This window comes from Xiphophorus maculatus, chromosome 10 (assembly GCF_002775205.1).
Source record: "Xiphophorus maculatus strain JP 163 A chromosome 10, X_maculatus-5.0-male, whole genome shotgun sequence".
NCBI lineage: Eukaryota > Metazoa > Chordata > Actinopteri > Cyprinodontiformes > Poeciliidae > Xiphophorus > Xiphophorus maculatus.
Genome location: NC_036452.1, coordinates 4,858,586 through 4,881,536, shown reverse-complemented (window position 1 = coordinate 4,881,536; position 22,951 = coordinate 4,858,586). Strand labels below are relative to the sequence as shown.

At 38.5% G+C, this 22,951-nt stretch overlaps 1 protein-coding gene across 1 annotated transcript in view; it reads left to right on the top strand.

The window, feature by feature from the left end:
- Positions 1–244: 244 nt before the first annotated feature.
- The window catches only part of LOC102224021 (low-density lipoprotein receptor-related protein 2-like), a 44,650-nt gene continuing 21,943 nt past the window's right edge, over positions 245–22,951 (top strand). Inside the window, exons 1-39 of the mRNA XM_023341343.1 lie at positions 245–444; positions 1,745–1,855; positions 2,157–2,279; positions 2,785–2,901; positions 3,042–3,152; positions 6,808–6,924; positions 7,003–7,119; positions 7,852–7,995; positions 8,706–8,822; positions 9,047–9,175; positions 9,820–9,989; positions 10,086–10,309; positions 10,440–10,646; positions 10,741–10,943; positions 11,022–11,162; positions 11,290–11,499; positions 11,582–11,774; positions 12,461–12,586; positions 12,704–12,834; positions 13,299–13,436; positions 13,563–13,838; positions 13,926–14,165; positions 14,246–14,368; positions 14,491–14,607; positions 15,109–15,486; positions 15,563–15,811; positions 16,613–16,821; positions 16,896–17,080; positions 17,178–17,406; positions 17,499–17,676; positions 17,759–17,887; positions 18,001–18,167; positions 19,024–19,167; positions 19,332–19,441; positions 19,599–19,776; positions 20,584–20,797; positions 20,962–21,198; positions 21,293–21,484; positions 21,572–22,044. Of these exons, the coding sequence (XP_023197111.1) occupies positions 378–444; positions 1,745–1,855; positions 2,157–2,279; positions 2,785–2,901; positions 3,042–3,152; positions 6,808–6,924; positions 7,003–7,119; positions 7,852–7,995; positions 8,706–8,822; positions 9,047–9,175; positions 9,820–9,989; positions 10,086–10,309; positions 10,440–10,646; positions 10,741–10,943; positions 11,022–11,162; positions 11,290–11,499; positions 11,582–11,774; positions 12,461–12,586; positions 12,704–12,834; positions 13,299–13,436; positions 13,563–13,838; positions 13,926–14,165; positions 14,246–14,368; positions 14,491–14,607; positions 15,109–15,486; positions 15,563–15,811; positions 16,613–16,821; positions 16,896–17,080; positions 17,178–17,406; positions 17,499–17,676; positions 17,759–17,887; positions 18,001–18,167; positions 19,024–19,167; positions 19,332–19,441; positions 19,599–19,776; positions 20,584–20,797; positions 20,962–21,198; positions 21,293–21,484; positions 21,572–22,044 (6,924 nt within the window). The 5' untranslated portion in view covers positions 245–377. The remainder of the gene's footprint in view (positions 445–1,744; positions 1,856–2,156; positions 2,280–2,784; positions 2,902–3,041; positions 3,153–6,807; positions 6,925–7,002; positions 7,120–7,851; positions 7,996–8,705; positions 8,823–9,046; positions 9,176–9,819; positions 9,990–10,085; positions 10,310–10,439; positions 10,647–10,740; positions 10,944–11,021; positions 11,163–11,289; positions 11,500–11,581; positions 11,775–12,460; positions 12,587–12,703; positions 12,835–13,298; positions 13,437–13,562; positions 13,839–13,925; positions 14,166–14,245; positions 14,369–14,490; positions 14,608–15,108; positions 15,487–15,562; positions 15,812–16,612; positions 16,822–16,895; positions 17,081–17,177; positions 17,407–17,498; positions 17,677–17,758; positions 17,888–18,000; positions 18,168–19,023; positions 19,168–19,331; positions 19,442–19,598; positions 19,777–20,583; positions 20,798–20,961; positions 21,199–21,292; positions 21,485–21,571; positions 22,045–22,951) is intronic.

Below are 22,951 nucleotides of genomic sequence, written 5' to 3'. Positions count from 1 at the left end.
AATGTGACTGGTTCCATCAGAAAATGTTTAAAATCTGTCCTTTCCTTTAGCTGTTGGCTGTGAACTTCCTGTCACAAAGTTACTAAAAAATGAGTGCTTACACTTTTTTGCTGGCGTAGACAACAAATTGACAGGTAAAAGTTAATCTTAGATGAAGTTTATGCAAAGTAACGAGCCATAAAAACCAGTTTTACTCCGTTGTCACATTACTGATCTGCTGCCTGCTAAGGGTTTTACATCTCAATCTCAGCGTCATTACCACACTTTGAATCATTTGGCTTCAGAGAGTCATGATTGCAGACTGAGCATGAGTTCACACACCGGACCAAAATAACACCTTAGCAGTGAAACACAGGGGGAAAACTGAACCTTTAACAATGGCCTTACTGGGTCTTCATCTTCTGTCTCTGTTACTGCTGTCCCAAGGAATTCACCTCATTCAAGGTAAGTACATTTTTCACTTAAAATTCAAGTTATAGTTTAAACTTCAATTTTTGGTCATTTTCAATTAAAAAAAATCAATTTATGAGAATATTTACCATACAATTATGTCTAAAATCTTTTTGAAGTAGCTTAATAACTAAACTATAAACTTAGGAACTGTGTCTTATTTATAGTATTCAATTTCTTAAACCTCAACAGAATATATATACATATTTTATTCAAAAGAATTATTTATTTATGAAGAAGTGATTTTCAAAGGATCCAATCAGTGCAATAAATTTCTAATAATACAATTCTGTCCAGTCCAACTCTAAATTATGTTAATTTATGCTATGTTTCATTAAAAAATAAAAAGTAAAAAAGTTCCAAAATTTTAGATTTGAAGCCCTCTCTTTGATTCAGGGTTATATAAAGCTGTTTAAATTCTCTCTTTGTCCATGTTGATCTTCTCCCTGCCAACTTTTATCCACAGAGTATTCATGTAATCTTAGAAATATGAATGTGGGCATAAATCCTGACGTGGTACAAAAACCACTAACACAAGATAAAATATCATTCTGCAAATGTCACACTAATAACAGATTTGAAATTGACAGCAAAGCGTAAAAAAGATCACGAGTTGGACTTGTCTTTTGTGGTGAAGAATTAACTTTTCTTTAAAGGCCAAATCACATGCTATCAGGTTCATATGCTGCACACGGAGTAAATATAAAAGCCATAAACATGGTAATTCATTTATAAAAGAAACAATAAAATACATTTTTATTCAAACTAAACTGACACTGACTTAAAGAATTTTAATAAAATGTCATAAAAATAATAATAAAACAAGACTTTTGGCTGTGTCAGTGTAAACTCAACCAACGTCAGAGTTCAACTAAACAGATGAGCAAAGGAACTTGTTACTTTTTTTTAAGGTGGTATTTTTGTGAGTCATTTTCTACTAATTTAAAACTCTTGAAGCCTTTCAACTTCTCATATACATTTTTGCAAGTAGTTTTATCTGATTTATGAAGATCAGAATGCATCTGCCTGACTTCAAATTTCATTATCTGTCTTTCCCCTTTTGAAGAGAGGCTAAGAGGAAATATTCCTTTTTTCACTTCCTATTTAAGCCTCACAGACTCAGAAGGCTACATTTTGCTAATTAAATGTTTCCAGATACTCAAATCAGTTGAAAACAGTAAAGTTTGTGATAAATCCTGATATTGCACAGTGCCAATTTGTACCTTTTTTTGTTCACTGAAGCATTGCTAATTTATGTTGTACTTTATGTGATGTGCTTTTGTGTCTTCTGCAGGAAGTTGTGCCAGTGATGAGTTTCAATGCAGAAATGGACAATGCATCAACAAAGCTTGGAGGTGTGATGGAACTAAGGACTGCACAGATGACTCTGATGAGCTGAACTGCCGTAAGTGCAGCTTTTGATTTCAAATTTATCTCAAACTGTGAATGGATGGTGGTTATTTCTTAACACAACACAAGAGCGTTCCAAGTGTGTAAATAGAAGGTACATGGACTTCTTTTCTTGGCCTTAATTTTCTATGAAAGAAGTTCAGTTACCTTCCATTTAAGCATTTGGGATTCCCAAAAGCTGGATGACTGACAATCTACAAGGACAGAGAAGACAAGCAAAAAAACAGACAAGCAGCAAAATAAGTAAGCGAGGGAAGTCCAAAAACCATTTCACCTGTTTTGTTTCCCTGCTGCAGCACCTCCGTCATGCAGCTCGCAGGAATTTAAGTGTGTGACAAGTGGTGAATGCATCTCGCTGGGATTTGTCTGTGATGGGGAGGAGGACTGCGTTGACGGATCCGATGAACAAAGAACCTGTGGTACAGACTACAAGTTTCATTTTTAATTTCAAAAAGAAAGATTCAAGGTTGTTTTCCTGTTTCTTAAGATGAAGACAGGTGCTGAAACTGCCTGGAATTACATGTAATATCATGTCAAACTGCTAAATTACACAAAAACAATTTGCAGTGATGCAAACCAAAACCACTAGATGGCCCCGTTATCTCACTGTACACTTTTCTCGCAAAGGAAGTTATAATAAGTGAACTCAAAGCCACAACTTGTATCTCGGTCCATAAAGAACATAGACAAATAAGTAAATTGTATTTATCATAAGTCTTAGGAGACACTATTTGCGTGTGTTTATTTCTATATATCGTGTTAAATAACACTGGAGTTATTGCAAATAACTCCAATAACTTTTAAATTGAGCTGAGGAATGACCTCTAAATCATCGTATTTTTTTATGAAAACTTGTTTTTGAAGTATGTGTCTAGTTGTAATAACACAAATGCAAAGAAAGCCTCTGACCCAGTTCTGTTTCAGACGGACGCACCTGCAGGCCAGACCAGTTCACCTGCCAGGAGGGCCAGTGCATCCCCAGCAAATACAGATGTGACCGAGTGACGGACTGTGTGGACAGCACTGATGAGAAAAACTGCAGTAAGGCTTTTGTTTTTAAAGTCTGCTGAGCCTGTCATGCTTGTAGTTGCATTTTTCTGCTGTCAGATGGTCTCCAGTGTTGTCTCAAACTTAATTTAGAATATTTCCATAGACTTAAGCACTTTACCTTTTCTTTACAGATTATCCTCAATGCACCCAGAAGACATGTGCAAACGGAGCCTGTTACAATAACTCTCAGCACTGTAATGGGCTACAGGACTGCAGAGATGGATCTGATGAGACCAACTGCAGTGAGTAGACAGCAATCAGCATCATTCTCTGTTTGATCAAAGATGTATCCAACACATTTTATGGAATTGAAATTAGGCTTGCAACAACATGGATGTGGTTTGTACTTCAGGGCTACCGTACCTGTACCCTGTCCTAGCTCTGAGAATAAAAACAAGTGTCTGGAATACTTAATATTTTGTATTCCAGACACAATACAACTTGCAGTATTTAGACAGAAAATGGGCAAAGAGAAATGTGGTGGGGGATGTTTGGGGGAATTAAGACAACAATACGTCATTTGGTCCCGTCTGTGTAAATTTGGCTTGGTTCATACTGCTGGAGGATGGATTATGGGGCCGGATGACCATGGACCTTACCAGAGGGGCCGCTTTTCATTGGCTGATGGCCATTCTACGTGGTCACGTGCGTGGCCGTCTCACAAACACACTTAGCTTCCCGTTAGCTAAGTACAGCATAATGGCAGAACTGATACAACTTCTACACCTTGAAGCCTGTCTGCTACACAGTCTTACGTTAGCTAAACAGATCAATATGCAATGTGTCTGTATCTGACATACACTAAAGATTTTATTTTAGCAGAAAAGGCTTTGGACTAAACTGTTACTCGTGTTAGCCACGTTAGCACCAAGTACAGCTAGTCAATCAACCATCGCTGTGTTCAGGGAAGCGCTGATTAATAATCGAGAAATAAATATCAAGCCTGGAAACTTGATATCGTAACGGACTGAATGTTATGTTTTTAACGTAATCTTTGCTCGTCTTGCGGGGGGGGGGGGGGGGGGGGGGAGCGGTTGCCACGGTAACAGGTGTGCTTAAACTACAAAGAGAGAGAGAGTAAAAAGGTAGGAGTGGTTTTGAGTTGATCACCTGTTCGGGTTATTGGGGCCTGCCATGCAAAGCAATGGCAGGAACCTATTGCTATTCTCCCAAGAAAAGTTTCTTTATTATTATTATTATAATTCTTTATTTTTCATCCGTAACCGTTAATGCGGCTCATACCGCTGCGTGCACACCTACAAAAGAGGTATCAAAACCTGCAGAAAATTCACGCCATTCCAGCTATTACTTTTGGTGGGATTCGGGATGCACATGGCGACATAATTCGCAAAAAACTACAAAAAAAACCCCATTATAATTCAATGGGAAAACTCCTACAAACGCCCTAATACCCTACTGGCTAAAACAGAGAATTGTCTCCCCCAGCTGGCTCAAATGAAGTATTGTAAGTCTGAAAAGCGAAAAGAGCAAGTATGACAAAAAAAATATTGTGCCTTGGATATACTGGATTAAACAAAACTTTAAATTTGATTGGTAAACATCCAACAGGTAGATGTGAGTGTGGTATGGATATGGAAACAGTAGAACATGTAATAATTAATTGTGGAAAATATAAAGCAAGTAGAGAGAAGCTAAAACAATAAATTAGGAAATATGATATAGAGACATTTAAACTTAATAAGATATTAATTAAACACAAAATAAATAAAGCGGTTATTAAATTTTTGAAGGTAACAGGATTATATGTAAGAATTTAGATTTGGGGAGATGCTGTCGTACACACTCCAGCACAGTAGATGGCGATAATACATATTAACGTTAGATGTCACCCGCCGCTAAAATCACAAAGAAGCAGAAGAAGCTTAACGGTAAGAAGTGTTTGTGTTCTGTCCATAAAATATACTATTTCATTTAATTACTATATTATTAGAACTGCTTACAGTTGTTAAATGTAATGTGTTCTTTAAGAAATGTGATTGATTTTACAAGTTTGACTGCTGTGGGATATTTTGTTGTGGCTCTGATAGCGTAGCTGCTAGCTTGATGGAATATTTTTTCCACGACAAAAACCGGAATCACAATTTGTTCACATGTTAGCAATTTGCTAACTGGCTTTCGTGAAAGCCAGTTATTGATTACATTGAAGCGTTCTTTAGCATCGATGCTAATTTGTAGCGTGACAACGCCGGGCCCGAACCGACGGGCAAGCTTTGGCAGGCCCCTGCTAAATTTCTTCAGAAATTTTCTAGTTTTACCTTTGTTTACCTTTGCTGTGGCGCATTACAGCCGCTGTAGTTTCTAAACGTTGGACTAATTACCTCGTTCATTGGTGAGTTTACGTCATTCACAACAAACATCAAATAGAACAAATATATTTCATAAAATTTTAACAAACAAATGGCTATAATTATGTGAAATTAAATTAATTATATCCCAACTTCAAAAGATTTGCCTTTACCTTTACAGAGCTCTTTGGTTCCTCCTATCACTCTGCAGCTTCTCATATTGACGTCATCAAACCAAATTTCAGATCTACCATAACTGACTGACACCTGCTGGCCTCAGGTTTGCAACCAGCTTGTGACTGAGAAACCAGTAACCTCCTCCCAGATGATGGCATGAACTTGTTAGTTCCTATGTCCATTTAGTAGCTGATATATTGTGAAAATCCGGTAGAAGTGACGCACTAATCAGTCATGTTTACATAGAAACAAGGATTTGCCGCGAGGCTTTGCTTGTGAGACTTGCGGTCACGTGGGTCGGTTGTGGGCGGAGCTTGGTAAGGTCCATTTTAGGAAGCCGGTTGTCTCGCCTGAATTTTGCATTTTAAAAGTCCCTGAGTCAATATTTCCTCTTCAAAAGTCTAATATTGAAAAAAAAGAAACTTTTTTTCACAAATAACTGCGCATTTAAACCAAAGAAACGTTAAGTACGCTTGCGTTTATAAACAGTAAATGCATAGCTGTTAAATTTTAGGCATACTTCACATTTCTGTTTTTAAACGCATCAGTGTCTTGTCGAACAAACTACGGGCGCCATATTGGTTTACCTTCGATTGATGACGACTCAGAATTTTATTTTATTTTATTTTCTTGTAAAAGTAAGGTAATCAACTCCTTCTGTCTGCTATTTATTTTTGCGGACATACATTTCAAAATATAGATATACAAGAACACCACGTAATAACAGTTAAACAGTTTAAGGGTTTCTTTAGCTTTGAGATTATTTATGATCATTGAGACCAATTGTACATCTGTACATTAAAATAATGTAACTAAATCAGCAGAAAATCTATCGTGCTTAAAATATATTTAAACTTAGTCAAATTTATTTCATGAACTGTTCAATTTAATTCAGTTATAGTTATAGTAAGCATATTTGAAAATTAGCCTGTATCGATACAGTGCTAGTTGTTTGGTCAAAAATGATTATCTAAAGTGGATGTAAGACCAATAAATCTTGTTTTTCAGATGTTTATTATTGTTTAAATACTAAAGTAAAAATAAGTGGTGACGAGGAATATTGAAAATGTCATTTAATCAACTACTATTTAAGCTATTAATGATGTGATATTGTAAATAACAACATGCAGTCAGATGAAGCTCTGATTGCCAGACTGAAAGTACCTTTAGAAAATTATAACCTTTAAGCATGTATTAAACATATTTTAAGCTCACATTTCCAATAAAATGTGATTTTATTGGTCTGATGTATAAAATTTAATTTTTTTCTTGAATTTCTTCAAATTTGTCCCTTGCAATATGTAACAAACACTGACATCCATTCTGGATACCCAGGCAGGATTTATTCTTTGTTTATGAAGTGGCATTCTGGTTTAATATCTTACTACAATACCGTTTTTGTTTTATTTTCCAGCCACTCACCACTGTCCCATCCACCAGTTTGAGTGTCGGAATGGCTTCTGTGTGCCACTTGCGTTTGTGTGCGACCACTGGGACGACTGTGGGGATAACAGTGATGAGCAAGACTGTGGTAACTTACATTTCTAAAGAAGTGGCAACAAATGTGCAATCTGCCTCCTGACTCCCATTAAACATCTTCGCCTTGCAGAATATCCAACCTGCAAGGGCAACGAGTTCACTTGTTCCAGTGGCCGCTGCATTCCTCAGAACTGGGTGTGTGACAAGTCCAACGACTGTGGAGACTTCAGTGACGAAAGTGGATGTGGTGAGATTCATGTGGACTTCCATTTTGCCTTTCTATCATCCTACTTAAAGCTTTGTGAAGAGAGCATTATTTCACTAAATTTAACAATTCTGAAATAAATTTGATCTACTCTAGTTTGAAATCTAAGAATAGTTTTGGTTCAATTGGTAATTTTGCTTACTATATATTCGATAAAACAGTTTGTGATTTGTGAAGCATTTATTGACTTAATGTCAATCTCTTTTTTTGCTTTAAAATCAATTTACATTTGAACTTAGTAAAATCACCCTATTTTTAGTTTTTATAATTTAAAAAAGGTTTCACAATTCCCAAACAGTGTTTTATGTGTCATTAGCTTAAAGTTATGCTGTGCATGTACAGTAGGTGATGCAGTTTTTAAGATGCAAAAACCTTAATATCCCTCTCTTTTGAGCTATTTTTTTTACAAAACAAACAGTTTTATATGTAGTTATTAAGTATCACAGCTCAAATTTGACCATTTTAAGTATTGCTAGAATTTGACCTTTTAATTTGACTGTTATAGTTTCCATTTAATGTAAAATTTCTCATTTAGACATTTTGAAATATAACAATTGATTTTACTATAAGACGGTGTGACACTGAGAGTGTTAGTAGTTATCACATTTTAAGGCATGGTATCAATGTGAAAACTTCCTTAATAAGATTTGGTTTGTTGAAATATTTGCTAAAATGAACACTTTTTAAATATTTGTTTTTTTCTGTGACTTTCAGATAGTGACTCTCGGGACTGTTACCCTGGTGAGTGGGGTTGCCCAGGCTCAACTGCATGCATCCCAGTGGATAAAGTGTGTGACGGCAAACCCGATTGTCCTGGAGCAACAGATGAGACCAACACCACGGCACATCAAACATGTGGTAAGTTTTTGGATGGAAATTTTTAAAAAAGGAAAAAGATCAGCACTGATAAAGTTTGGAGGATAATTCAACATGATTTAAGGAAGTATTAAGTATATTTCAGATGTTGATTAGTATGGGGAAACCTAAATAATTTTACCAAAAGCAGTATATCCAGACTTCATTCCCAAAACTATTCTCTAAAGGTTATCCATTCATACACATGATTGGATAATCTAAATGATTTTACCAAAAGCAGTATATCCAGACTTCATTCCCAAAACTATTCTCTAAAGGTTATCCATTCATACACATGATTGGATAATCTAAATGATTTTACCAAAAGCAGTATATCCAGACTTCATTCCCAAAACTATTCTCTAAAGATTATCCATTCATCAATAACTGGAAGGGATCCAGGTGTAAATGAGAATGTTGTACAGTTTCAGCACATGCTTTTTACTGTAAATCAAGGTGCTACGGTCTTAAACGTGGTGTATTGAACTCCCAGCTTATCATTTTGTAAGATTATATTGTCATCATAACTACTATCTGCTTTCACACGCTCCCGGTTTAAGATTAACTGTTTTTGGTTTGCCATTCTCAGTAAATCATAGCAATGATTCTGGTCACGTTGATGCTCTTGTGATAATGTTTTTTATTATCTTCTTCCTTGATGATAACAAGCTTGTAAAAAGACCCAATAAACATGATTTGGATTTTATTCACAGGTCTGGACCGGTGCTCTGCCTTGAGTTGCGAGTATCTCTGCCACCCTTCTCCCCAGGGTGGCACATGTTACTGCCCTGATGGATTTATAGTAGCTAACGACAGCCGCTCCTGTGTAGGTGAGTCACATGTTGTTATTTTTATACACGTGAGGATTCCTCACTACTGTGTAAAACGTCCTGGAAGTCTGCAACAAAATGCTTTCAGTGTGTTTTTTTTATTCTTGATTATGAGTCAGCATAGAAGAGCTAAATTTACAGCCTTAATTTCACAGCTGTCTGGTTATAGATCCTTGCTGTTCGCCCTTTACGCATAAAATGTGACTGTTTGCTTTGCTGCACAGACTATGATGACTGTAACATCTGGGGGATCTGTGATCAACTCTGTGAGGATCGACCTGGGACTCACCACTGTAGCTGCGCAGATGGATTCTTCTTGGAGCAGGGACACGTCTGCAAAGCCAATGTGTCAGGTACACTAACATCAGATTTAGATCTCACTCTACACACTGTAAAACTTTTGTAGGTCGTTTAACTTGAAAACGAAAATCCACCAGCTGCCGTGAAAAAACAATTTAAGTCAAGAAGAAAACTGTTTTGGCTTTAACTCAATTTAAAGTTCATGAAGTTGATTTAACAAGAGACAAGTTGTCTAAACATTGTTTTTTAAGTTCATTAATCTTGAATTGTGAGTTTTACCTTAATGTTGCAATTCAAACATTCCAGGTATGCTTTTGATGAGGGGATAACATTGTAACATGATGTAAAGCTAAAAAAAAATGATTTTACGTAATACTGTCACTTTAAAAATGAGCATGAGGTAATTTTTACAGTTTTTCATCTTTAGTTTCATGCAAGATGTTTGTGTCAAAAAGATATTTCTCCCCAATTTGACCCAAGCAAATATTACAAGTCAATGTCCCAGTAGAGTTTCTACTCTTAGAACTGTTGAGTTTGGATAGAAAATGTGTTTTTCTGGCATACCTTTGAAATAAAATGTCTTTTACATGTCATAAAAAGTGTGGCAAAGATTATTTTTAAAAGATAAATTTAATACAGTTGAATGTTCCATATCTCACAATTTCTTCAACTTGGTCGTTATCTTTTTTACTTTTAGGAGGGCTGCCACAGCTCATTTTTACAAATGGGGGTGACGTGTTGATGGCTGATATTCACGGGCGCTTTGTCAGAACTCTGGTGCCGGCCCAGGGCAAAGGTTATGCCATTGGGGTGGCCTACAACATTCGGAGCAATGTAGTCTTCTGGAGTGATACAAATACAAAAAAGGTTTGTCTGGTTCAGTGTCTGTTTGTTTTTCCTCCAAATATTCAGTAGCTCCTTTTTTAATGATTGCAAAACCAACTCCTTAAATGTCTTTTCTAGGTTTATTCTGCCAGCTACAACGGGGAAAACATCAAGGAAATTCTGACCACTGCAGTCCCAAATGTCCAAAATCTTGCAGTGGATTGGATCAACTTTAAACTTTATGTTTTGGATGCAACTCTGGATCGAATTGATATGTGCGACTATGATGGAGGAAATCGAGTCACGCTGGTGGCTGAAAACTTAGAAACTCCTCATGGCCTTGCCCTGGATCCTACAGTGGGGTGAGTCAAATCGAACCACATCTTTTCAATCAAATCACATATTTTCTTGACATCTTGGAGCCCTGTGAGATACTTGGATGTGTTTGTTGTTGCACAACATCTCCCTTCAATGTTTGCTTCCTGTTTGCAGCTACATGTTTTTCTCAGACATGGGAGTGAGCCAGGAGAAGACAAAGCTGGAACGGGCCTTCATGGACGGCAGTAACCGCGTGGAGATCATCAAAAGCAGACTCGGCACACCCACTGCGATCACCCTGGACATCATAACAAAGAGGGTCTACTGGTCCGACAGCCACTTTGACACGGTGGAGACAGTCACATACAGCGGTTTGGACAGGTTTGTGATTTTTCTACTTTTCTTGGAATGTGTTGCATTTCTCTCAAAGTGACATCTGAAGTGTGGCTGTTTTTCTTTTGTTTTTGTTTTTCAGGAAAATAGTCCTCAACGGTGCAACGCAGTCGCCACATCCTTTTGGGATGGCTGTTTTTGAAAACCATGTCTTCTTCACTGACTGGACCAAGATGGGGGTGATCAGAACCAATCGCTTCAACGGCAGCAATCCCACTCTCCTGTATCGTACGGCCAATCGACCAGGACACGTTGTCGTCTCTCACTCTGCCGTTCAGCCTTTTGGTAGGAATATACACGTTCGTCTTGGGACAACAGACCAGTCTGATCATGAGAGGTAATCCCACCTGTTTCTTGTTGCAGTGATGAACCCATGTGGCAGACACAATGGCGGCTGTCAGCATATTTGTGTTTTAAGCCACCGCTCAGATAACGGTGGTTTGGGCTTCCGCTGTAAATGTCGCTACGGTTACGATCTGGGATCCGACCGTCATAGCTGCTTTAGTGAGTTTCCCTTTTCTTTCTGGTTGTGCTCCAGGTTCTGCTTATTTAATGACGAAACTGTTGGATACATTGTAATTACTTTAAACATTGAATTGAATTTGTGACCGCAGTCTTTCTCTTTCAACAGAGATTAAGGACTACTTGTTGGTGGCTTCCTCTCTGGCCATCCGGGGAATCCCTCTGAACTTATCTCTCCAGGAGGACGTCACTCTTCCTCTGACTGGACTCGGCTCCTCTTTTTCTGGCTCCGCTGTAGAATTTGATGGGAACGAAGAGGCTGTGTTTTACAACGACAGGTCCAAAGGACTCATTTACAAATCCAACCTCAATGGGACCGGTTAGTGTACGAGGCACGTTTGGTGGATATTGCTAGTAATTTTGGGTCACTTCTTACTCTTTTGTTGTTTGAACCCCATCAGCTCAGCAGATTTTGACTGGGAAGACAGTGGGAATTGTTGATGCGATGGCTTACGACTGGACTTCCAAGGTTTTGTTCTGGACCACATCAACGTACAGGGCAGTGGTGGCCTTCAGAGTCACAGACAAGTCCAAAAAAGACATTGTTACTGGACTCAGATACCCAAAGGGTATTGCGATTCATCCAAGTGCAGGGTGAGTGCTTCAAATAATGAAGAATATGTGTAATTTATTGGGATTTTATGTGATTGACCAGCAGAAAAGGGTACATAATGACAATTCTGTTTTCTTATTTTTCTTAGATAAATTTGTAAGTTCAGCTGTGTATCTTTATTCAGTTTTTTGCCCACATGCCCCTAAATTAAATTCAGTATAAATTCACCTAACTCATAAGCATGGTCTAGTCAAAGTCCAGACTGTAAATCTATTTTAGAATTTAGAATCTGCGGCAAAACTTGAAAATTGATGTTCACGGATGATTTATATCCATCCTGAATGAGCTTGAACTACTTTGCAATGTATTGGTGAAAATGCTGGATGCTGCTGTTGACATAAACTTAAAGAATTACAGTTGTAATTGCTGCAAAAGCTTTTTCTACTAAATATGTAATCAGCATGGCTGTATAAAGATGTGAGGCCCACTTTATAGTTATTTATTTATTTTTTTTAAATCCACTCTTTATTTCTTCTTCACAATTATGACACAAATAATCTATTATACAAAATTTCATTTGTGCTTCTATAATGTGAAGAAATGCTAAAGAGTTTGTAGCGTATGATTTACTCTGGATGACGCTGTTTGGACAGTATGCAGTTTATTGCACATTAAAGTCAGTAATGTTTTTATTTTTTATAATTTTCATTCTTTCATTGTTTCGCAGATACTTGTTCTGGTCTGACTGGTACCGTCCAGCCGTCATAATGAAAGCATTCCCTGACGGCAGCAACGCTGTTCCTCTGGTCAACACAACGCTGGGATGGCCGTATGGACTCGCTCTGGATTATGTGTAAGGATGACGATGATATCTGCTGTTTTCTGTGCACTCCCAACCTTTTTCTTTTAAAATGAAAAGAAAACACGATGTGTTTTCCTTGATCATAGGATGTGATTTCTGTGTTTGCAGAATGGACAGGTTATACTGGGTGGATTCCCTTCTCGATCAGGTTGGCCACATTAGCATCGAAGGAACTGACAGAAAGACATTCACCAGCATCGGCCAGATCACTGAGCCATACTCGTTGACAGTTTATTCAGGTGATCTTGTTAATTGCAGCATCATGATTTGAAATTTTGGTTTAGATTTTTCTCCATCACAACTCTATACTATTAACTACTTTCTTCATGTATAAGAATGACTTAATAGTAGATAACCACAGATATAATTGTAAGGTGAGATTATGAAAGAAACATAATAGAAAGTTACATGCATCTTCTGGTATTTTTAAGAATAAAATAAAAAACGGTGTTAAAATAAATTACAAAATAGCAAATTCAAGAAAAAACAAACACTTCCAAATCAAATTTTTCATACCATAAAGCTTCTAAGTTTATCTATCATACGGTGAAATCTGAAGCTGATACTTTCCATAGATAAAATATATGACCAGGTTCATGCTTCAGGATGGTCAGTTTGGATTTGTTTTCTGAATTTTCTTTTTAAATAATAATTTTATTTTGGAAGTAAAATGCTTATTTAGAAAATATTTTCTGTCCTGTAGACTTCCTCTACATATCTGACACAAGGACTAGAGCAATATTTGAGATGAGGAAGAGGGATGCAGGAGGAAGCACAATGATCAGACAAGGAGTCACCGGCATTTTGAACATCAAGGCCTATTCAGCTGACCTCCACGGCAGTAAGTTCACATAAAACAAGACACCAATATCTTGTTCAGACATGATTTATGATTTGAAACTTGAATCTATTTACTGGTTCGAGAGTCAAGAACCCATTTACTCCCTATTTGTCCTCGCTCCTACAGCCTTCAACAGCCGCTGTAATTCGGTGCCCAATGGACTCTGCAGCCACTTTTGTTTCCCAACTCCCTCCTTGAGCCGGGTGTGTGGCTGTCCGTACGGTATGAAGCTTCAGGCCAATCAGAGGGACTGCATCAAGGACGATTCCGTCCCTCCGCCTGACGACTGCGGCGACTACGCCTTTGAATGCGACGAAGGACGCTGCAGGCCTAACTCTTTCCGCTGTGATGGCATTTTTGATTGTGTTGACAAGACCGATGAGGCCAACTGCACTGATACTGGTAAATGTGTTTGTGGAGTAGCTGTGCGCAATATTTAATCACAATGATTTTAATAAATGAGCTGAAAGACTCATGCATCCCCACCAGGATCGACCTGCTCTCCGTACGCCTTCACCTGCAACAACAAGCACTGCATTTACTCCAGCTGGCGCTGTGACGGCCACGACGACTGTGGAGATGGTTCAGATGAGGTCAACTGTCCCACTCGCGTTCCAACCACCTGTGGGTCTTCCTACTTCACCTGTAATAACAACAAGTGCATCTCCAAGAATTGGGTGTGTGATGGTGACAATGACTGCGGTGATGGCTCTGACGAACAGAACTGCGGTAAGTTTATCCTTGTCTCTTTAGTCTACACACACGTACGTGATCATTTAAGCATGTTAAAGGAAAAGTATCATTCCCAGATTCAACCATCACCACATGCCCCCCTGGCTACTTCCTGTGCCCGGACCACCGCTGTATCAGCGACTTCTACGTGTGTGATGGAGACCAGGACTGCTTGGATGGATCAGATGAGAAAAACTGTGGTACGCACCTGTATTTTATTTTATTTTATTTTAGATTTTCAGTTTTATTGACTAACATAGAAAGATTCTGGTGTTGTTATTCTATATGTTCCATGTTTTCTCTCCTTTCCAACTCCTTCCAGAGTTCTCCTGTCAGTCCTATGAGTTTGCCTGTGCCAGCGGAGACCAGTGCATCAGCTCCTATTATCGCTGCGATGGCGTGTTCGACTGCAGGGACCATTCAGATGAACAAAACTGCCGTATGTTAACCATAATGAATTGATATGTATGATTATAATCATCCCAATTTATGGTGTTCATCAATACATTTGATATGTTTTCCATAGAGGAATTAGGAGTGGGCATTTATCGTGATAAATTTGTCTCATGATAACAAATTAAATTTATTGTTGTTACGATAAATTACAAATGTTTAAACCTTCCAAAACTGCCCTTATTGTTTGGATTGTTAATTTCACTATTTTCTGCACTTCTAAGAATGCGTTTTTCATTATTTCATTTCATTATTTGTGTTTGTCTGAACATTAATGGTCACAGTCATACAGTTACCTGAAAAAAGAAGTAATAAATAGTTCTTTTCGTCACTTTTATCGTTTTCACAATACTACCACAAAATATTGTGATAAAAGTCTCAGTATGTATCGCTGACCCCTGCTTCTGACTGACACTGTACATTAACTGGGTCAGCTATATTTTTTCAGTGATGCTCAGAGTTTAACGTTCTGCTTCGGGACCTGCAGCCACTCGAGGTCCGGGCCTTTGCCACAACGACGAGTTCCAGTGCCAAACTGACGGTTTCTGCATACCAGACGAGTGGGAGTGTGACGGCCATCCGGACTGCGAGGACGGTTCCGATGAGCACAACACATGCCCGGCCGTCACCTGCAGCTCCAGCTACTTCCAGTGCACCAACAAAATGTGCATCCCAATGAGCTGGTTGTGCGATGGCGAAAACGACTGTCGGGACATGAGCGATGAACAGAACTGTCCCACCCCTCCTTTCAGCTGTCCCTCTGGACAGTGGCTGTGCCCCACTGACCAAGTGTGCATTGACCTGGGCAAGGTGTGCGACGGGCAAAGAGACTGTCCCAACGGAGCAGACGAATCACCAATCTGCAGTGAGTTTCTTCCCGTTTATGCCCCACTAAAGAGAAGAACAGTGAAACTGATCGATTCTGATGCACTTCTTTAAAGACCAAGACGACTGCGCTCTGAACAACGGAGGCTGCACTGACGGTTGCATTCAGGGACCGTTCGGGGCTCAGTGTACCTGCTCACCTGGGTTTCAGCTCCTCAACGACTCCAAGACGTGTGATGATATCGACGAGTGTCTGATCCCTGGTTTCTGCAGCCAGCAGTGCTACAACGAGAGAGGAAGCTTCAGGTGCCACTGCTCTCACGGTTACCTCTTAGAGCCCGACGGACGCACATGCAAAGTTACAGGTAAAAACTAAGCGGCGCAACAATAAATCTGAAAAAGGCTAAAATGATGTAATGACAAAGAAATGTAAGGATATATATACCACATACTGTATCTGTAGATACAGACATGCACAATTTGGCATTTTTATCTGAAACACAGTTAGCTAATTCATTGCTTAACTGTAAACAAAGCATTTTCTTAAAATCACTTCAAAAGTTATTTGGACTTTAATTGTGAATTATTTATTTTTTTAGTTTATTTTCATTATATATTATTCTTATATGCTAATTTATTTATATTTACTTAACTTTAAGAAGCTTTATTTGAGTTGATTTTACATAAAGTTATTTTAAATTAAATCCAAATGCATCTATCTTTTACAATTACAATTATTGCAAATGATTTAAAAATGTGTTACCAAATTTTTAAATAGTTTTTATTTGGTGAATGATTTGTTTCTGTAGCTTAAGTTAGATTTTTCATGACTTCAATTGGTTTTAACAATTCCTCATCTATAATATCTAATTTATTAATCAATCAAATAATAGGGTTTTGACCTTTTTATTATTTACTAAGTGAGAAAATGTCATATTTTTGTTTTTATATTTTATTTTAATCTATTTTGTAACCTTTGTGAAGCTTTCTGTTACCCTTGTTTTTTTTTTAAAGTGTCCGATAATCAAAGTTTGATTAATTGAACAGAACAAAAACAAAACAACAAATATCTAAGTGTTTTAGTACCAATAATTATAAATTCTCTTTAGATGGAGCTTTGGATTTTGTACACAGAACATTGACACATTTTATTTTCTTGCCTTCAGACCCACATGCTGCTGTACTTTTGGTTGCACAGCGTAGCCAAATCCTGGCCAACAGACTCATCATGAGGCCACCACTGATCCGTCCAGTGGCCACCGGGTCAAACATCGTGACTGTGGACTTTGACCGTGAGACTTCCAGGATCTACTGGGCTGATGCCATACAGAAAAAGATATGGAGTGCCTTTCAGAACGGTACAGAAAAGCGAGAGGTAAGTGAAACAGAAAAAATTAGCTACATATGCACTGAATGCATGGGTAGGCTGTTAATGTCTCTCTGGTTTAGGTGTTTTCCACTGGTTTGATGGTGCCAGAGAGCATTGCTGTGGACTGGGTGGGTCGAAATCTTTACTGGACTGACTCTGATCTGGAAAACATTGAGGTTTCAACTCTGGACGGTCATTATCGGAAGGTCCTCTTAAACAAAAATGTAACCAGCCCTCGTGGGCTTGCTTTAGATCCACGCAACCAGTAAGCTCATATTCAAACATGTTCTTAAATATTTGGAATGACCACTTCATTTTTGGAAACTGTCAACACCAGCTAAATAAGTCGATGTTTCTTGCAGCACCTACTTGATGTTCTGGTCCGACTGGGGTCAGAACCCCAGGATTGAGCGAGCCAGCATGGATGGAGCCATGAGACAAGTGATTGTCAGCACTAAGGTCTATTGGCCCAACGGTCTAGCTCTGGACTACACCACACACAGAGTCTACTTTGCAGACGCTTACCTAAAATATATCGACTACTGTGATTATGATGGCAGAAACCGCCATCAGGTCATGGCAAGTGACTTGGTATGTTAAATCTATTGTTAGAAAAGAGCAAAGTGCTTGCTTGCTTTGTAAAGTTTCTAAACTCCAGGTAAATGTGTGCCTGCTCGCATCAGAATCTCCAACACCCACACGGTATGACTATATTTGAGGACAGCGTCTACTGGTCGGAGCGCTACACCGGCAAGGTGATGAGTACGAACAAGTTCCATGGTGGAAACATGACGATTCTTTTCAACAATATCTACCAGCCAATGGGTATCGTAATGGACCATCCAGTCAAACAGCCAGCAGGTCTGTGCTTTACATACAGTACGTACTCATAAAGTCATAAGTTTGATCAAATTAATGGTTTCTAACTGACTTTTGTGTTCAGCCATCAACCCTTGCAGAGAGCACCTTTGCACACAGCTGTGCCTGCTGTCTACCATGAGGCCGAGGTATTACACCTGCCACTGTCAGTCCGGCTGGAAGCTGGATTCAGACCAGCGCACCTGTATCAAAGGCAGGTTTCCAACTAGTTGTAATAATATGATAAATATCATATATTCAGCACATTTTTCTCAACAACTTAAAAATATATTATATTTTCTCATGTTTTCTCCTGTTTTGCTGTAGATGACTCTCCCTTCTTGATGGTGGTGAGGGACACTGTGATCTTTGGCATCCCTCTGGACCCCACTGACCCTTCCAACAACGCCATGGCCCCCATATCTGGCATCACCGAGGGACAAGACATTGACTTTGATGACAAGGAGCAATATGTGTACTGGGTGCAAGGCACTGTGAGTAGACAAACTAGACAAAGATTTTAAGACACGGGGGGAACGAATGGTATCTTTAGTAGCAATAAATGTCATTGGTAATTTTTTGTCTAAACTTATCACTGTCTCACATCATTGGGAAGGGATTTTGAGCCATTCTTAATAAAAGTATTGCTTCAGTTAAATGCACAACCCTTGAAAAGTCCCAGGGTAGGATTAACTGAGTCACTGCAACACTCTGATTCTTTTCTACTTCTGCCACTCTGTTGTAGATTTGCTGCTTTGTTTTGTTTCCCCAAACTTCCCAATTTGGGGAAAGTTTTAGCTATTGCACACAGAACCTCATGTTTAGTTCGGGTTTCTAGTGGAAATATATTTAAAAAGTCAATTTTGTTTGTCTTTTCCAACTATTTATCTTCCAACTGAGACCTTTAGAGCTTAACTTGTTTCTCTAAACATTGTTAAGTGTAATACTGGGGTAAATATTTTGGGATATTCACTCCTGGGATGATTTCCAACAATCTTACAGGTTTACCACTTGTGAATCAAATTTCTCTCTTTAGAGAGACCCTTCTTAGACTGACTGACATCAACAATTGCATCTTTAAGCTATTGCTAATATTTGTCTGCATACTCCAGAAGATACTGGAGGATGCAGCTTGATAACAAGCTCCTGTTTGCTGCATTCCCATCTAAATCCTATGGAATCAACGGAGATAAACTTACATTTTCCCGTATAATGAGTCATTTAAACTCTCATTTTCTTCTGACTGTAAATGCATGTGTTTAGTTATTTACAATTTAATTGAATGCATAATTTAAACCAGTGTATTTCTAACATATTTTTGCTGATCTCTTATTTTGTTCTGTTTTTTAGAGTTCAATTTGGCGAATCAAAACCAACGGCAGCGACAGAGCTCAGTTTGCTCCGGCTGCTTACATGGGCTCGCCATCTGGTCTGGCCTTTGATTGGATAAGCCGAATAATGTATTATACTAATCCCACCAGCCAGACCATTGAAGTGAGGACTTTCTGTTTTTGTGTTCTTAAATACTCTACTGCACATTTCCAGAACTTATCTTGGTTAACGTAGATAATGAAATTAAAACTCTAAATAAAACTGAAATAGACTTTTGGTCTGATTTTCAGTTGTACAAAAAAGTAATAAATGTTGTTGTTTTTTAGGTTATTCGTGTAGATGGAAACGAGAAATACAGGAAAACCCTCATCGCCTCAACTGGAAAACCAGAGGGAGCAGGAAAGCCTTTTGGGATTGCACTAGATCCTGTCCGAGGGTAATCCATCTGCCCACTAAAGAGGGGGAAAAATCAACCTAAGGAAGCTAGATGTTTTACTGTGCTTCTTATACAGGCAGACTTGACCTCATGTAAAATGTTACAGGGCAGTGTATGGCGAGATTCATTTGTTTCTCACATCTGTTTCCCTCTCAAGGAAGCTGTTTTGGACAGACAAAGGGTCAGATAACGGTGTTCCTCCAAAGGTTGGCAGCGCTGATATGGATGGAAGCAACCTGAAGAACCTTTACACCACGAACCTGGCGAACATTGGGTTTATCACTGCCGACATCTCCACCACGAAACTGTACTGGGGAGTCTCAGGGTCAGGGGTGGTACGTAAAAAAAATACCAGCACAACACATTGAGTATTACCAATTATTTCATTTTTTAACACGACTTGTACCAATAAATCTATTTTTTTTTTTGTCTAAAAATCAACTAACAGCCAACAAACTGGTTCTTCTTTGATGCATTTTTTTGAATTTGTAAAAATCAGATAGAGCATAGGCTTAATAGCTTTCATGCATGAATTGGGACAGTCTTGCAATTTCTTCATATTTGATTAGATTCAGACATTTTACTTTTACGTTACAGTTGGAAGACAGGCAGAAAGGGAGGAAAGAAAGGATTAGGCCAGGGGTCTACAACCTGCAGCTCAGGAGACACAAGTGGCTTTTTGGACCTTCTTAATAACTTTTGCTAAATATTTAAAGGAACCAGTTAACGTTTTGAAATACAAATACAATAACAAATGCAGGTTCTTAAATGTTTTTATGTTTTTTTCTTGAATGATTTTCACTGAATTTCAACATTGAATGACACTAAAAGCACCTTTGTTTTTTTAAATAAAATATCCATCCTCTTTTATGTTTATCTTTATTGCAAATCCTAAAAATAGAAACAAAATGCTGGTCCTTGACAAGAAAATTCCTAAAGTGGATATTTTTCTGAAAAGATGTAATTTTTCAAAATGTCATGTGACATTTGCAACTCTAAGCGAATTTTATTTGGCTGTCCTAAGAGCAAAGTGGTTCTTACTTTAGGTTGTAAAGGTTGCAGACCTTTGGGTTAGGAGGTGTAGGCATTTTTTTGTTCTTTTCTTTGCTTTTTTTTGTGACTCCTCTGTTTTGTTTGCTCAGATCGAATGCGGCACCATGGATGGAGTGACCCGTGTTACAGTGGTCAGCGGCCTGTCTCATCCTGGGGGCCTTACAGTCTACCAGAACCACCTGTACTACACCGACCTGGACTATGAGGTCCTTGAGAGGGTGGACAAGGACACTGGAGCCAACATGGTGGTGATGCGGAGCGGCCTGTCTGGCCTGCATGCCCTAAAAGTCCACGCCAGAGACAGTATGTGAATATTTATATAGACTTCTGTTGATAAAGACTCATAATTCATTAATTTCTTTCACAAATGAAAAGATCTAAATTTTGTAAAATTTACATCCAGAGGTTGATTCTCATCTATGTTTATTTTAGTCAAAGTATTAACAATTTTCCTTCCTTTTCCTCAGACTCAGCAGGAACTACAAATGGCTGTAGCACCAACAATGGAGGCTGTCCACACCTCTGTCTCCCCAAACCTGAGAATCAGAAGACATGCGCCTGCACTACCGGATTTTACCCATCTCATGACGGCTCCCGCTGTGAAGAGTATGAATCGTTTGCCGTCGTCTCCACATCTGAGTACATCCGCGGCTTCCACATCAACAGCTCGGACCACTCTGAGGCGATGGTGCCCGTTGGTCGATGTATGTCGATGATATGTTGCTTTGCATGTTGGTTTTCGGGTGTGTTTTGAAAACTTCCACTAATGGCAGGTGGGATCTGATGGTTTCTTTACAGCATATTATTCTACTAAAAACAAGGTGGACCTCCATATTGAGTCAGGCTTTGTTTATTGGAGTGAAGACAGCAGCTACTCGTCATACAGAGGCATCTTCAGGGCCAAAACAGATGGAGGAAGTTTCAGCCGTATCATCAATTCAGGTGTTGGAGTAGGAGGCATTCAGGGTTTGGCTGTGGACTGGATTGCGGGTATGACTCATCCTAAAAAAGGTTTTGCTTTGCTCATTTGTGAGGAAGATCACAGTTAATGAATTATATTTCATGTTCAAATTTCAGGCAATCTGTACTTCACCAACGCCTTTGAAAAAGAAACTTTTCTGGAGATTCAGTCCATCAACTCCTCCTACAGAATGATACTAGTGAGGAGTTTTGAGGACCAGCCCAGAGACCTGGCGGTCAGCCCCAAACTACGCTACCTGTTCTGGACGGATGGTGGCCAGTCACCCAAGATTGAGCGCGCCCTGCTGGACGGGACAAATCGCACAGTTTTGGCCTCGGAGAGCCTGGCGTCACCTCGGGGTCTGACTGTCGATTACACCAACAACTTCCTGTACTGGACCGACGATGTTCTTGACATGATCTCCCGCATGGCCGTGGATGGGACGGAGCGGGAGATCATCCGCTACGGGAGCCGCTATCCGTCTCCAACGGGATTGGCTATTTTTGGAAACTACATGCTGTGGGTGGATAAGAAGCTTGACAAGCTTTTCCAGGCCAGTAAAGACCCGGCCAATACGAACCAGACAGAAGTGAGTCATGAGTTTCGTTTAACATCTGCTGTTTGATTCTCAAAGTAAAACAAGAAATATGTGCACAAATCTTAAAGTAATTGCATAAACCATATGTAGAATTTAGTGTTTCTGAATTTCATTCACATAAATATTTATTTCATTAATAGCAATAGTATAAAAAACTGTGATAAATAGAAATAATAAACCTTTATACTGTCCAAATTTTAGAAGTATGTAGCAGAAAACAAAACTTATGGGTGAATTTTTTTCCAATAATTTTTAATAACTTCTTTATGCTCTCTTCCTGTCCAATAAATTTTAATCTTTATGTCTTCAAACATATTTTATTAGTTCAATTACAGAAAGATTTAAGTTTGGAGTAACATAAACACTGTCAACATCAAGCAGTAAAATAGTATTGGGTTCCTAAAGTCTGGCAAAGCATTTAATTTAAGATTTGTTAGCTTTGAATATTTATGGTAACAGGAAGTTGGTGAAAAAATAATTTGAGCTTTATTCTTTGTACTTATATTCATCCATCTTATCGGTCCATTTTTTCATTTGTAAGTTAATACATAAGTTTGTAGATTGTTTTTACATCGACAAACTCAAACTGGGCCTTTTGCAGGTCAGCAACCTTTTCCACTCAAAGGAAAAGAGACACTTTTTCCCCCACTGTAACAAAATAAAACTCGATTAAAGTCACAAAAAACAATTTTCTAAATATAGATGAAATGTTTTACTATGAAAGCTAACAAAATTAAAATATATTTCTATTTTTAAATTTCAGAACAAAATGATTCTTCTATTACAAAAGAAAAAAAAGCAATTTTGTAGAAAGAGAAGAGCCTTTTCTATATTTATGGAAAATGAATAAAGATATATTTCATAATTTGAAGCTAGCTATTTTCAAAACGTTGTACAC